General features: G+C 45.1%; 1 protein-coding gene across 1 annotated transcript; it reads left to right on the forward strand.

Annotated features, from left to right (window-relative positions):
* The first annotated feature begins 855 nt into the window (after window positions 1-855).
* On the forward strand, window positions 856-12,463 carry LOC128774864 (transport and Golgi organization protein 1 homolog). The gene is made up of 14 exons (XM_053894410.1): window positions 856-940; window positions 1,179-1,256; window positions 2,248-2,320; window positions 2,486-2,624; window positions 4,341-4,442; window positions 5,112-5,172; window positions 5,280-5,315; window positions 5,399-5,466; window positions 5,590-5,684; window positions 6,686-6,768; window positions 8,224-8,374; window positions 8,975-9,048; window positions 10,610-10,748; window positions 12,292-12,463. The coding sequence occupies exons 3-14, from the start codon at window positions 2,296-2,298 to the stop codon at window positions 12,306-12,308; spliced, it is 990 nt and encodes a 329-aa protein (XP_053750385.1). The 5' UTR covers window positions 856-940; window positions 1,179-1,256; window positions 2,248-2,295; the 3' UTR covers window positions 12,309-12,463.
* Window positions 12,464-16,106: the final 3,643 nt, after the last annotated feature.

The following is a 16,106-nucleotide window of genomic DNA, read 5'->3' on the forward strand; positions in this document are numbered from 1 at the left end:
GTGAAGATGAGAAAACCCTCTCTGAGTCTATCAAGTGGCCTAAGCTTAGAGAAGAAGCCAGATATTGCCTGGCAGGGTGTGTGTCACAAGAGAGGTTTAAACCATGGTTTTGAGTCTGAGGTGGAGGGAGCCATTCATGCCAGGGGAGAATGAGAAGTGAACGTGATGCAAATGGGGGTACTGTATTCTGCATGGGCCCTATAGACTGTGGTGATTCTGTGGCACTGTGTGTTGAGAGCCAGGGTGGCTGCCTGACACTTCGTAAGCCCTCAAAGGCTGGTGCTCATCACTGTGAATGCAGCAGCGGTCGCGGTGAGAAGAGCGAACTCAGGGCATGAGAGCTCTCACACTGGGCCAATAGAAGAGAAGTTTACACTTTGTGCTTGTTAGAGGAGTCAGTGTTCTAGAGCTTACACGTATAGTGATCTCAGTGAAATAAGGTTCCTTGGGTTTATTTTTTTTTTAATTTTTTTTTAACGTTTATTTCTTTTTGAGACAGAGAGAGACAGAGCATGAACGGGGGAGGGGCAGAGAGAGGGAGACACACAGAATCGGAAGCAGGCTCCAGGCTCTGAGCCATCAGCCCAGAGCCCGACGCGGGGCTCGGACTCACGGACCACGAGATCATGACCTGAGCTGAAGTCGGAGGCTTAACCGACTGCGCCACCCAGGAGCCCCGGTTCCTTGGGTTTAAAATGCTACTAAAACTTGCTTTCTTCAGGCACAGTAAGAAAGCAAAAAAGTTAGTTACACCCACGTGTCAGATAATGTGTCTCTGCTGCTAATACAGTGGGATTATTCGATGTCACCAGTTTGGTAACAACCTTAGAAATTGTTTTATCTCTTTTTAGTTAATTTACAGCAAATAACTGAAAAGATCAACACAGTGAAGAAAGAAAACAGAGAGCTGGCTGAAGCAATATCCATTTGGGAACAGAAGGTAGCATTGCCCTTTCAAATATTCTTTGTGTGATTTTATTTCAGTTATTTCACCTCTGGTAGTTCATCCTACTGACCTAGTTCATGTGTTGTAGAAACACTCCCAATTCAAGACAAGCTTCACAAATGTAAAGAACTACCTCTTTATTAGTGAAAGGAATCACATATTTAGAGATAGGTTTATCTACCATGATGCTATTTTTGAATTCTGATTCCTTTTTCATATGTTTTATATGTAGATCAATGAATCAAAGATACGTCTTCAAGAAGCTGAGAGAAGAAGGAACATTCACTCTGCTGAAGCTCCTAAATTGAAAGTAAGAATCCCATGGAGTGCCCGGGTGGCTCAGTCAGTTGAGAATCCGACTTTGGCTCAGGTCATGATCTCACAGTTCCTGAGTTTGAGCCTTATGTGGGGCTCTGTGCTGACAGCTGGGAGCCTTGAGCCTGCTTCTCTGTGTGTGTGTGTCTCCCTCTCTCTGCCCCTTCCCCACTCGTGTTCTGTCTCTTTCTGTCTCTCAAAGATGAATAAACGTTAAAAAATAAAAATAAAAAAAAAGAAAGTAAGAATCCCTTCTTTGCCTGGATTGCATTCTAAAAACACCAGTAAAATAATGAATTATTATTGCTCATTCAACATGTTTTGTTGAAGGAGCACATCAAAAAAAGTTGAGCACTTGATTTAAAATTTAAATGACACCCTTCAAAGTGCACTTGCTACCTTGCAATCAGAGAGAGAGAGGAATGTCAAGAATCCACAAGTGATGAGTTGGCTGCTGAGTTTTACTGTAACTTGGCTTTGGAGGCTTTTTGTTCATTGGGTGAGGTGAGCACAGCATATTCTTCTGCTGTTTACCACAGTAGAGGGTGGGCCTCTGGGAGCCAAACCTCCATCCTCACAAGGACCTGGAATTTCACTTAGGACCACCCTGAGGAGTTTTGCTATTTCAAGGACTAGCAAGTGTCTTTTATTTTCATAGCTGGGTAATTACCACCTCATTCAGCCCTGCCCTCCCAAGATATGGAGAAAATCCCCCAAGACAGTTGAGAGATGAAGGGCAATAGCCAAATTGTCTACTGCCCTCCTCCCTTAATGCTGAACAATGTTCAGTGTGAATATTCCCCTAAGAAAGCCATTTGTGAGCTCTTTGACTTGAACTATATTCCATGTTCTTTGCCTTCTCATGGTTATATTTATGCTTTGGGATCTTTCTTTGTTGCCATGCATAGTCCTGCTGTGTTAGGTACACTCACATTGTTATGCGGTCATTATTTCTTGAATGTCTTTTTTTCACATCTGTCTTAAAGTCACAAGATGCAAACGGTCAATTTGAGGATCCAGAACTGAGAGCCGTGATGTCCACTAACTGTGAACTGGAAGGTATGTTGTCTGTTGGGGAGAAATGCCCATATGGTGGCAATGGGTTTGCTTTGGGAAGGGAAGGAATAGCTTCCTGCCTTCGTGGTACTTGCCCTTTTCCTGTCACCCCCAAAACCAAGTCTCATGTCGTGTGCACACACAAAAATAAAGTTCATTTTTTGACAGAAAGTAAAAAGGCCCTGGAGGACAAGTGTAATGCATTGAGGTCTGCGAAAGCAGTCGAGGAAGCCAAAGTCAGACAGTTGAAGGAGAAAGCAGGCATCCTGGAAGAACACTATGAAGAAAGAAAAGTGGCTATAGAAAAGTAAGATGTTCATGTGATAAGAGTCCCAGGTACTGTTGTATGAAGGAATGTGGTGGCCAGTATAGGTAAATGTATTTCTTTTAGAATTGGATCCAGAGTATTTTTGCCAAATGCATTCAGTAGAATTGTGCCTGCCCTTCCTACCTTGCTTTCTGGAACCTGCATTTTCATTTCTGTCCTTACTGCTTGCCACACATTGTTGTGTCATGTACCTAGGGTGGACGAGGGAAGGCATTAATCACATTGATACCTGGATTCCCTCTGGATCCATTTACATTGTCCTATAGGTTTCAATCCCATCACATTGTCCTATCAGCCGGGAATTAGGTCATCGTTGTTCAGCACCAGACTTGGGTCAAAAATATCTATGGGAAAAATGGAATTATCTTGCTGTAGACACAATGGACAGTGGTTTGGGATGCCATCAGTACTGGATGCCTTCATCCAGTCTGCAAGTGAGATTTGCATGAAGTGTGTCTCATGGGTTCATTACAAATTTGGTGCACCACTCACATGTTTCCTCTTTTGTCCAGTATTTTCTTTTGTTCTCAGGAGGAGATCAGGGACCTTAAAGTCCCTCATTCACATTGAAAAGTAAACTCTTCCTTCTCTTCCCTGAGACTCAGCTTTGTGTTAGTCCTTCTCACACCTGGGGTGGGGGCTTCTCTGTCTCACTTACATCTTGTTTTTGTTAATTTGTAAGCTCTGACCACCTCTCTATCTTTACCCCCTCACAACAGAGCCACTACATGACAGCCACAGACCAGAAAGCATTTGCTGAAGGACTGCCTGAGAGGCCAGAAGGAAATGCATGTGCCTTTCTCCGTCTAGTGCTTTTGCTCATTTTCTAAGAGTCTTTCAGTTTTGCATGTGATTCTTGAGTATATCCAGTGCCAAGTTGAAACCCTTTAAAGCAACACCATGAACTAAGTAGTCTGAGGGCAGCACAGCAAACCAGACTTTTGAAGCATTGCCTTTTGCTGCCTTCACTATCAATAAACTCCGTCTTGTTAAAGACTGGATTGACTCCATGAAGTTGATAGTTTTCCGTCTGAAATCTATTTCCTGGAGATAACAGCCTGACTGTGGGACAGTTCACATCATGTTATATTTCAGTAGATACTGCCACTTTAAGATTGGCCTTTTCCTCCACCAGGATCTTTGAAGGAAGAGGCAGGGGTTACACTCCTGTAACTCCTGTGTGGGAGTGATTTGCAATGCTGGTGAAACCATATCCTGGAAGGCTATCTTCCATACTGAGTGTCTGTGTCCGGGTACAACTTTTGGACTGAGACTCAGTGCATTGCCCCATGGAGGTATAAGGCAATGATGATCCCCTGCTTCATCCTAATGGGTATAGCCGGTCAGGCATAGTTTTTCACGTTGAACTGAAATGAGCCTTCACCATCTCGAACAAAAGACCAACTCTAGGAAGGCACAAAGTGCAATGTTATTTGATGACTTTATGATGAAGGAGTAGAAGCAGAGAACTCGAAAGACCGCTCTGATTGCAGGTGACTTGGCAGCAGACAGGGGTTGATTTTTCTTTGACCTTAAATGGGGTCTTCATTTCTCTGATTGTGTTGTCAGTCTGTGCATCAATGGGAGGACAGTGTAGGCATATTTGAATCTAGGCCTTCAAGAGAGCTGGGAAGTTAAAAGGCAGAATTTCTGGACCTTGGCTCCTGGACTATGTATATATCTTTCTCATCCTAGAAAGCTGGATACGATGGACTGTGAACTAGCTGCAGTGAAGAATCAGATGGCAACTGCAGAAGAAAATCTGAAAATAGCTACAGAGGAAATACACAAGTGCAAGTGAGTTCAGATACTAATCAGCAGAGGCTCATGAAACCCCTGTTCATTTCTTAGTTTGAACCTTGGTACAATGGGTGGACTCCATGAACGTAGTATACAAACGCAAATTCAGAGGACGTATCTATAGGGAATTAACAGATAGAAAAAGATAACTATTAGAAAGAGTAAAACAGTTAAGTTACTAAACATTTCCACATCTCCAGTGCTGGCCTGACCATGTGGAAACTTCATCCATGCCAACATTCCTGAGGGGTGGTGTCACATGTCATAATCTATAGGAAAGCAGTTTGTTATAAGATGAAATCATACCCATCAACATGGTAGTGCCATTTGATGGCCTTGGTCTTTGCAACCCTGGGAAACATGGTGAGTACAAAGTTAAAGGAGAATAGAGCTTTATGATGAAAGGCACTTGTCATATGATGAAAGATTGAAAATGGGAAGGAATTCTACAAACTCTGAACTCTGTAGGCAGGGAATAATGAGTAAGGAAAGGATGGGACAATCACTTTGGTCCTACTGTACATTTATAATTATGTGAAAAGTGTTTCATGTGTAAGGATAAATTGTATTAGGAGATGGATATGAAGTTGATGGGAACATGGGCAGATCATTTAAAATCCTGCGCAATATTAGGCCTTATTTGACGAACGCAATTGTAACTCACAGGCGACAAATTGAACAAACACGAGAACAGCTGCGACAGAAAGAGCTCACCTTCAGACACCAGGTAACTTGAATTCTGCGTGACGTATTAAACCCTTAGCACCTCATGCTGGTGAGTGTAGTGGCCCTTGGAATCCCTAAACACGGGCTTTTCGTTGTTGGCTTTTTCAGATCGCAGTTTATGAGGAGAATGCTCAGCACAACTGGGTAAGTGTTTTCTTTTTTTCCTCCTCTGTCTCTTTGGTGCACAGTCTGGCATGACTGAAGGTGGATGTGTTTTTCTCCCCCAGATCAAGACTCAGATCTGGGAGAGGGAGATGGCGAAGGAGAGGAGGGAGGCGGCCCACTTGAAACACAGGTGGGTGATCTTGACATGTGTTTTTAATGGTGTGTCGAGGGATGACAGTTGTGCTGTTTAGTGTCTTGTAGAGGACGTGGTGTTGCAACTCTTATGGAAGTCCATTCTTTTTCTGTATCCAAGACTGGACATGATGGAAGGAAAGAGGCTGCTTGAGGGATACATGAGGCAGAAACCAATGCCTGGAAGACCACAGACCCAGAACCCTCCAAGGAGAGGTAAGGAGCACATGGTGATGGGCAGCAACCTAATTTGTTCTGTGCAGCCTGTTCCTGGGGCCTGGAAAGAATCACAAGCACTAAGGACATCAGGTTGTCTGAAGGGGTGATAGGAGGGTGCCCCAGGCAGTGGGGCACTTGTCCCTGTGACTTGTGGAGCTTATGCCCCTCCCCCAACTGCAGACCCTCCCGCCTCCTCCAGCATCCCCTAACTAAAGAGATGAGTCTGGAGGGGTGACATGCCATCATGTCACATGGCACATAGGCCTCCTCCTTCTTCCTACCTTGACTCAATTTTATTTTAGTTTTTGGGGGGAGAAGGTCATTTATTTACTATTTTTTATGTTCCTTTATTTTTGTCTTATTTTTTCTGAACCATATTTCCTACATTCCTAAGTTCAGGTTCCATATAGCTTAGTCCCCTGATGCTATCAGTGCAAGTGTGAAGCTTCAGTGCTAAATTCCCACAGTTTTACTTTTCTCATTAGTATAATATCAGTCAAGTATATTTCTATTCGGAAATAGTTACATAATACCTGCTCACATGTGGAAGGCAGCTTATAGATAAGCTGGAAGATTGAACAATTCGCCTGGAGCCAGAAGAAACACACCCATGCTCTTCTGTGGAGGGTTTTTTGATGTTATCCCAATCAGTACTCTCATTTTTATTCTTATCTGTAATGAGATGGTGAGTTATTACCCCTAATGTACATTGAGAAATGGCTATTTTGGTGACGCATTCCAGATTTCTATTTGAACTGACCTGTTGCAAGTTATTTGACTAATTATGAAGAACACGAACCAGGGCCCTATGGTTTCTTCATTAACAAGATGGGATGGATCTCCCTTTATCTTTGGGGTCACCTAAGGCTTTGTGGGTTACTCTCTGCCTCTCCTCATGGTCTGAAGCGTGGAGAAAAGTTTAAGATGTCACAAAATGTGGTGTTTGTTTGAATTCTGCACAGCCTATTAAAATCGGAATAAACCTCTATCCCTTCTAGAGCCTTTAGCCCATCCAGAAGCTGGTGTCGCTCCAGTAAGTCACAACAACAAACACTCTACCAAAAATGCAGAAAAGGACAAGGTAAATGCTGGGGCCATTTTCAGTTGTAAGTCTGTTGGGAAACCCTCTTTTGCAGTACAGCAGTCTCTATGGCCTTTTCCCTTTTCTTGTGTGTTGTGTGATATGTCTGCCTGTTTCTGTTTTCCAAATGCACAGCCTTAACCCAAGAGTCTACAGGCTCCTCTCTTTGCAGCCTGTCATCGTTTTCTGGAACGGTTAGTAGCCAAAGGAACTTAGAGGTTGAGGGACCTATGGCTTTTCTCATGTGTTCTGGAGATAACACCAGGGAGATACACTGCACTCCATACTAAAGTCTCTAGGCTTGTTGACTACTACTATACCGCCTCTCTGTGGGATCAGTGTTGTTGTTGTTTTCCTCTTAATGGTCATGTGATTAACATGTTAAAGCTATTTGTTAATTGGAAATGCGGAAAGACTTCCCTCTATCTTTACATTGTGTGCCTTGTACAACTTAGAATGCACAAAGTCATTGTCATAACTCACCACCTTCACCACCTTCACGTCTTTGTTGGTAAATGAACTGTTGGGAATCCTTTAAAATGTATCTTAGGTAAAAATATTCTGAACACGAGGTCCTTCAGTTGTGTTCATAGGAGCAGGTTCTGTTTGTCTCCAATCAGCGTTAGAGCTGATACCATCACTCATGACACATCCATGGAAATTTACACCAAAATCAAAACACATTTGCATTAATTCTGTTACAGGAATTTCAACCTCTTTTTTTCCATAGGGTATATATTACTCTGTGTCTTGTACTGTGCTCAAAATCAGAATTCCTTATGAATTCAGGTAAACACATGTGGGCTTAGTAGTCGTTGATAAGTAATATGTTCCTCACAGCAAACACTTTCTCAGTTCCCCTGCAAGACTCCAGGCGTCCCCAACTCCCCAGTGGTGTTGTGGCCTTTGACAGCAGTTCCAGAGAGGGAAGGCCCCTTTCGTAGGGAGGGAAGCAGAGGGGACAAAATAAGGAGCCGGCAGGAAGAACTTTTCGCCAGTAGTAGCTGTGATTTCGTGTGCAGAGAATCAGGTGTTTATTTGCACTCAATTTTTTTTTTGTGTTTGGAATATGCCAAAACCAGAGCTTCTATAGTCACTGTAGTGGAGGGATGCAGGGTGATCCTGGACATAGATGTCTGACTGTCTGGAATATGCTACTTCATTAGATTGGAATTACTTCTTTGATTCCTCTAAAATGAGATCATTTTGTTCTACATTCTAAGCCATGGGCAGGGACATGTGGTGACCGTAGTTTAACCTCCAGCATTTATTTGCCTAAGCTGTAGGCGGTACCCAGTGGGAGAGATGGGGTTTTCAGGTACTGATGCTACTCCCTTGGATCCTGGTGGCTGAGAAGTTGGCAGGTGCTGACATATTCTTCTGTGGGTTTCAGCTGTTTTTGGTATTGGTTGTCTTGTCTGCTATATGCACATAGCTGTCACTTCTCTTCTGCAGGGCAGCGTGGATCCATGGGGACCTCCTCTGTTAACTGGAAGATTCTGCACACCCTACCCTAGAGGTCCCCCCATGGGCTATAGGGCATGTCCACCTCCTGAACCTTGGTGGCCCTGGGGACCACCCCGGACCTCTCTACCTACACCGTGTGGTAAGATGATCTGAGCAGTATGATTTGACTTGCAAAGCACCTTCATCTAATTGTTGTTGTTGTTGAGTCTTGGACAAGGTGCAGAGGTGGTACCACAAACCATTGCAATGCGAGGGAAAAGCGTTTGCCGCCATAACCACATTCCTTGAGTTTCTCTTGATCAACATATCATCTTTGTGTCATTTCCCACACGCTGTGTTGGTACAGGTGTCTCTTGTGGAGATGGAATGGGGCTGTAGACACAAAAGCAGACATAGGGCTTCAGCAGATGTGTGCTATACACAGTCCATGTGCTGGGCTATGGGAGGCATGAGGCTCAGCCTAATGTGTATCTGTCCAGGTGAGCCACCAGCCATCCGTAGTTGTTTGATGAGTTATGAAAACACCTGAGCCAGGGCGTTTATGGGTCTTCATCAAGGTTTAGGGGTGGTTCTCCCCTTTGCCTTGGGATCACCTGAAGCATGTGGGGCTACCCTCTGTATGTGACTTGGGATCTGACTGGGCCAAAGAGTTTAAGATGCTTGAGGAATGAGGGGAGGGTTTGTTTTTTTAATCTCTGCAGAATCTCCTCAAATCAGAATAAACCTCCATCCCTTCTAGGGCCTTTTGCAGATCCAGAAGTTGCTCCTGTGAGTGAGAACAACACAGACTCTAAAAGGGCCAAGAAGGATACAGTAAACACCGTGGCCATTTTCAGTAAAACTCTTCTGGGAAACTCTCATTTTTCTGTTCAGTGCTCTCTCCTGGCACTGTGTCTGTTTTGTGTGTTGTATGATACATCTGCTTGTTTTTCTTATTTTCCAAATGCATAACCTTAACCCAAGTGTCTATGGGCTTGTCTATTTTCTGCCTCTCAACTCCTTATAGTAAGTTTAGAAGCCAAACGTATTTAGAGGTGAGGACCTTAGGACTTTTCCAGTGTGTTCCTGGAAATAACCCAAGTAGGATGACCCCACACTCCACCTGGAAGTCTCCTGGCATGCCTCATATTCCCTGGACCTCCTCAATGTGGAATCATTGCTCTTGCTCTTTCTTCCTTTCCTGTTTCTGTCTAGGGGATTAACGTGTTCACAAAATCTAAGGTTATCCTTATGGTTCGAAAATGCAAACTGCCTTCACTCCAACTTATATTTTTGTATGTGTCATTTAGAGTGGTCTTAGACAAACTAAATTTCATACCCATCACCCTTCAGCCTTTTTTTTTTTTTTTTTTTTTTTTTTTTTTTGTGAATGTGCTGTCCAGAATCCCTTCAGGTGTGCCCTGGGTATAAATACTCTGAACTCTTTTTGTGACATATTTGTCCTAGAAAACATGCACTGGAACATGAGTGGTGAAGAAGAGAAAATCCATAATTACCTGCATTGTAATTCCCCACTGTGTCCTTTATTTGTGTTCCCATGAGCAGGTTCTCTTGTGTCCTGGGTCACTCTTACAGGTGGAACATGGGCATTTACAGCAGAAACAAATGTGCATTTGTGATAATTCTGTTATTTAGAATTTCAGCTCATTTTTTCTAGAGAACACAATTACCTTGCAAATTGTACTGTACTTAAACTGAGAAGTACTTCTGAATTAAAATAAATTAGCTAAGCTTAACTAGCATGTATAGATAAGTAGCATGGTTCTCTAAGAATATGCATCCAGATGTTTTTCAGGACCTCAGGATCCCCACCCCTCTATGTGTCTCTGTGCCTGTGGATAGCACTTCTAGAGAGCAGAAGACCCCATTGTCGGGAGAGAAGCAGATTGGGCACAGGCGGGGGCTTAGAGGCAGAGCTTTGAGCCACGAGGGCTATGATTCCATGTGTGGAGACCGGGATTGTCATTCCTTCCCATTCAGAGGTTCTTCACTTACAAATAAGCAGCCTCTGTGGTGGAGGGGGATGAGAGGTGGCGGGTGATCTTGGACTCAGATGCCTTCCTATTGGGAATATGCTATTTTGTTAATTTGGCATTCACACCATATATCCACTAGGACAAGAGCCTTTGCTGTTCTACATTTGCAGACATGTGAGGACACTAGTTTATCCCCATAGCATCCATTACCCACCCCAAAAGCTGTAAGTGGAAGCCAAAGTATGGATAGAGGCTCCCTGGTGCTGATGCTGCCCTCTTGGAACCTGGTGGGGGGAAAGCTGGCCGGAGATGAGCACTGCTTCTTTGGGTTTCCACTTTTTGCTGGTGTTGATGCTCTGTTCTGTCCTATGAACACCGCATTCTTTTCTGTTCTGCAGGCCATTATGGATGCAAGAGGGCCTGGTCCTTTCCCAGGATGGCCTTGCAGGCCCTACCACATGGACCGCCCTTCATTACCAGCCATGGGCTGTGGGCCACCTCCCCCTCCTCCACCAGCTCCTCCACCTACTCCATTTGGTAAGATGACCTGACCTGGATGAGTGACTGGTAAAGCACATGCATCTTCTTCATGAAAGACTTGGTGGGAATGACGTAATGATGGTTCTGAGTCTTGGCAACCCACCTGCAAACCTGGCTGAGGACACTTTCCCATATCTCAAGTTTCTCAGGACTTACATACAAAGGGCTGTGTCATTTCCCTGTAATGCGGTAAGCTATAGGTTTCTCTTGTCAAAAAGAAAGAGGATGTTTACACAAAGGCAGAGGTATCAGAGGTACTGGTGTGTTTTTTACAGACACAATGTTGTGGGTTCTGTGAAGGATGAGGTGCACCCCTAAATTTAGGTGCCTCAGGTGTCCTGTGTGAAATGGGGCACATGCGTTATATGACACAGACCCTGTGATCACCATAATGGAAGCACCAGTGAAGGAATGGGGGAAACTTGAATCACACAGGAATAGAAGGAAAGTTGTGGAAGGTAAGCAGAGTTTGAGGAGGTGTGGAGGAGAGGGTGTTGGGGAAAGTAGGTTGGAGTTGGAAGCCATTCCTGGCAGGGCCCACAGCCTGGGCAGGGAGCTTGAGGACAGCAAGAGATCTGCAAAGAACTGCTTCATGGGTGCAAGCACAGTGTACAATGCGGTCATCATCTCCAAAATGTCAACTTTACCGCAGTGCACATAGTTCATAATCTAAATACAGTTTGTTATTTCCCTTGGTTTTCTGAAAGGTCTGGACATGTATGCAAGAATGTGCTGGAGGTTTGGGAAATTAAACTTGGTCTTAGGAAATGCCTAAGTTTGTGTGTCTCAGTGAGACTAAAGGTGAAGACAGGTTGTAGATCAGCTGAGCGTCTTCCTTGGCCTTCAGCCTGAGTCACTCTTAGTGGGGATTCAGGGTTGACCAGAGGCCGCCCCTGCTGGACTCCTGTCACCACACACCTGCATCTGCTGTCGTCACCCTGCCTGCAAGTTTGCATCTCCGAAACTTCCCTCACAATATCCTGAGGCTTTGCCTGTGTTCCTGCTGTCTCATCCCTAATACCAGCTCCCAGGGGAGCCATCTCAGAACCTCAGCTTTGTTGTCTGAGAAACAGGGATAGGGTTGGGTTCTGAGATCAGTATGATGAAGAGGTGACGACCACATAAGGAATTTATAAAATAAATGGGATGAGTGGGCACTCACCCTCCTCAGTGTGTAAATGAATGTATTTCCACACAGAAGCTCATCAAGAGATGTTCATTCAATTCCATTAAACTAAGAGTATACTGCCTGAGGCTGAGAGATTGGCAATCCCTGTTTCAGAAGATACAGCAAAGACCCCTGTGTTTTCCCTATTAGAATCCAGATCCTACTTCACACAGGAGGAAAAGATAACTCTGAGAAAGTGTGCATTCAGGGATCTATATCTAAGACCTGAAGACAATCATCTTCCATTACCGGTAGACACACAGATGCAGCCACACAATTAAGTGTTCATCCAAGGTATATTTTCAAGGACAAAATGCATAGAGGAGAACAGAAGATCCCATTGCTATAACCCAAAATCTCTTTGCCTTTCAGGACAACTTGAAGTTTGAAGAGGACCCTAAACTGTGACCAGTAGGCTGTGGCGATGTGATATATTTAGAAAAGTTGTCTGATACGCGTATTGGAATGAATCCTTTCCCTGACCATTCCTGTCCCCTCCATTTTGTCTGTCCTCGTTTCCTGTAATAAAGCCATCATAGTTCTGCCTCTGTGTCAGTGTCTGCTTCCAGGAGGACCTACGGTCATTCTATTTCGATGCACACAGTGTGACTCCTGTATACACTGTCACAAACAGGTCGAATCTACAGTAATAGGGGCAGAAGACAAGTCATTATTTGGATGGTATTGACTGCACATGTCCCCCTGGATCCTTCTGGGGTGGTGGACACAACCTTCATGTAGATCTGGTGATGGTTGTGTTCACTCCTCAGTAGCGACTCACAAGCACACGGCACCTGCTAGTCACAGTGGTGTGTGGTGATCAGCAAGACAGCCATCAGTCCCCAGGGAGTGGCTGATTTCTGATTGCAAGAAATGGATGAGGGGTCAGCAGTGTCTCTGGTAGAACAATGAGGAAACCCTGCATTAATCCAGGTGTTGGGGACTTTTCCCACCTACAAGCTACCTCACAGTAGCACTAATCCAGGTGGGAGCTGAGGTAGACTAGTGGTAGTAGTTTTCGGGGTGAGTCTTATGATGTCCCATATCGCTCCCAGTGCTTTCTTTTTTTCTTCTAATTTTTGCAATGTTTGTTTATTTTTTTGAACGAGAGAGAAATACAGAGCACAAGCAAGGGAGGGGCAGAGAGGGAGAGAGGGAGACATAGAATCCAAAGCAGGCTCCAGGCGCTGAGCTGTCAGCCCAGAACCCGACCAGAGGCTCAAACTCACGACTCACGAGATCAAATCTGAGCCGACGTCAGACGCTTAACTGACTGAGCCACCCAGGCTCCCCTCCTCCCACTGTTTCCTTAGTGAGGGATGGGCAGGGCAGAGGTCCATGACATGCTACCCGTTCCTTCCTCACCACCATGGAGGAGTTGGTTGTAAGCATCTGGCTCTTTCCAGATCCTCAAATGCCATGCATTCTTCTCCAGAGCCCCTGACACCTGCAGGGCCCTCCTTTCTCCCAGGTTGTGGAGGTAACCAGCCCTCCAGCATCGTTGGGATCATGGCTGGGCCACCAAGGGGTCAAGGTCTGGCTGTCCACATGCTTCCCGGGAGTGTCTGGGAACAGCAATGCTGCAGTAAACATCATTATGAGCAGCTTCTGTAAAGAGGATTTTCATCCACTGTGATCAGGGCCTGGGCTTAAAAGATGACAGGAGAGAGGGGGACACAGATATGTGGTGCCCTGATCCCTGGACAGGGCTGCACAGAACAGAAGGCACAAGGCCTGGGGAGAGGCAGAGAAAGAGACAGGCAGGAAAAGAGACAGTGAGTGGTGGGGGAATTGGGCAAGTCCTAGAGAGTGAGAGAAAGAAACAGAGGGAGACAGGGGTAGGGAGAAGCAAAGACAGAAATGAGGCACAGAGGAAAGGACGGAGCTGGTCACAGTGTGCGGAGGGGGCTATAGGCCACGCAAAAGGGGCTCTGCGAAGATGCTCTTAGGGTTGGAGGCAGAAAGGGTAGGACACCTGGGCATTACAGTTCCCTGAGTTCAAGGCTCCAACCTCACTGGGGCAAGCTGTGTCGAGGCCATTGCCCCTGGGAAGATGGGTCCCCCTCATTTTGCCTGGCGTGTTGGGGCCCAGTCTCAGGAACGGTCATGGAGAGAAATGGCTTGAGGGAGAGCATGCAGTTCATTAGCAGGTAAAGTCCAGAGTGTGCCCCATGGGGAGGTAACCATGATCTGTCTCCGCCACTTCCCCCAGTCCCTGCTCCATTCCCCACTGCTCCAGCATGACCTTCCTTATGTTCCACAGCCAGGCGTCAGGCATTGTGCTGCCCCCAGAGCCTATAGCCTGGAACTGGCACAGATGGATTATTGATCTCAACCAAAAGTATTTGAGAATAAGGTCCATATTCTCCTTCTAGAACTACTTATGTGCAACATGATAGGGGGTTGCTATTCTTACATCTACTGCTGGTCTCAGGATTCTGGATTGTAAGCGAGCAGTTTAAACCACCACAGCCTTCTCTCACATGAAAGGAGAAACCTATTTCTTCACCCAGCCTTCCTCTGATTGTGAAGAGATGCCATTTACTATTCGAAGGCACAATTATCTGAGTGTCATGGAAATTATTTCGTCTGTCTTCATCCCTGAAGCACCTTTCATTGAAAATATTACCCATATACAGGCAGGAAATTTATAACAGATGCGTAACTCCCTCTAGGTATGCATTCTGACCTTGTCACATTTGTGTCATCAAACATATTATTGACAACTTGAAAAATAAGCTCTCAACGTCAAGATGGTGACATTAGAGAATGTGGTATAAATGGAATTTCATATGTTCTTATTAGAAATAATTTTTTTAATGAAGGAAAATTTAAAATATTGTCAATTTTTTATTGAAATATAGTGGACACATCATGTTGTATTAGTTTCAGGTATACATCATAGTGATTCCGTGTCTATACGTTATGCTCTCCATATACCTACACAAGTGTAGCTATCATGTGAAAGCATGCAACACTTTATTATAGGATTGACTATATTCCATAGGCTGTACCTTGTATCTCAATGACATATTCATTCCATAGCTAGAAGCAGGTGTCTCTTTCTCAAAGGTGGCAATTTTTTATTTAACCCAAGTATTTTGGTGGTAAACACTATTACCTGTAGTTCAGCATGTGTAAATTTGTAGTCTGTATTTCTTTGAATGTTGCTTAAAGCGTTACAAATTATTACATTAATAAATTCGGTTTCGTTTTTCACTCACTAAACAGGAGAAGGAAAAGATTCTTTTTGGGTCCCAGGCCCTGTGACTCAGACCCATTCTAATCTGGAGAACAGGCTTAACTGGACCAGCTGCACCCTCAATACTTTCAGCTGAGCGGCCATGGCCTTGAGCATTGCAGGAATTCCCACGGAGGCCAGCAGAGGGCGCGCACGCACCGCGAACAGGGAGGGGCCGGTTCCTTGCGCGCTCAGCGAAGGCCGGAGAAGGCGCCCAATTAGGCTTTTCTGATCCTGGGCGGCTCAGAGCAGGAAAGGTTCCCGTTGCTTCTGAGGACCCAGTGCCTGTGACTGTGAGCAAAGAGCCAGAGCTGGGTTTCCAGCAGGTTCCGCCGCCGGCCTCGGGGAGACCCCGGACGCTTCGCAGCAACTTGGCGTCTCCTCAGCGGTGGGGTGAGTACCGAGGAGCGGCGCTGGGTAGCTTCCCCAGAGGCACCTGATGGTCAGTGAGCTGCTCAGCCGCTTGCATTTTCTGGGCTGTTCCATGGTTTGTTCCTCGTTTTCCCTGCCGATATTTGAACAAGATGTTTTTCAGTCAAGGATCCGTGGATCAGGGGGTCCTGCAATGCCACGTGAGGGATGCTGGGGTTGGTTTGTTCCAGATTCAGGCTTGTTTTGGGGGGAGAAATCCTGACACAAATTTGGAGGAATGGGAGCAGCATTCAGTTGGGTAGTGAAGACAGGAAATGTTGACTCTCAGGACCTTCTAGAAGAATGAGCTGAGACCCACTTTCCGAGTCCTGCTGGAACCAGAGACCGAGGTAAAAGCACAATGTGCCCTCCACATCATACATGCTTTTATTAATTTTCAGTGGGAGTTTTTTCCAACAATGTTGTAGTCGTTGAAAACAACTGAAAACCTGACACTTAGATTGTGTCATGAACCTCCCGTTTTTTGAATATTCAATATTATTCCTGCAACAGAATTTGTTACAATCATCCTTTG

The sequence above is a fragment of the Panthera pardus genome, unplaced genomic scaffold, assembly GCF_024362965.1.
Source record: "Panthera pardus isolate Hobbes unplaced genomic scaffold, ASM2436296v1 HiC_scaffold_5, whole genome shotgun sequence".
Lineage (NCBI taxonomy): Eukaryota > Metazoa > Chordata > Mammalia > Carnivora > Felidae > Panthera > Panthera pardus.

Excerpts from the sequence above, each read along its gene's own strand:
- LOC128774864 (XM_053894410.1), top strand. The coding sequence starts at position 2,296 with ATGTCCACTAACTGTGAACTGGAAG. Across the intron at positions 5,316-5,398 it reads AGAATGCTCAGCACAACTGG|ATCAAGACTCAGATCTGGGA; the intron begins GTAAGTGTTTTC and ends TTTCTCCCCCAG. Across the intron at positions 5,685-6,685 it reads CCAGAACCCTCCAAGGAGAG|AGCCTTTAGCCCATCCAGAA; the intron begins GTAAGGAGCACA and ends TATCCCTTCTAG.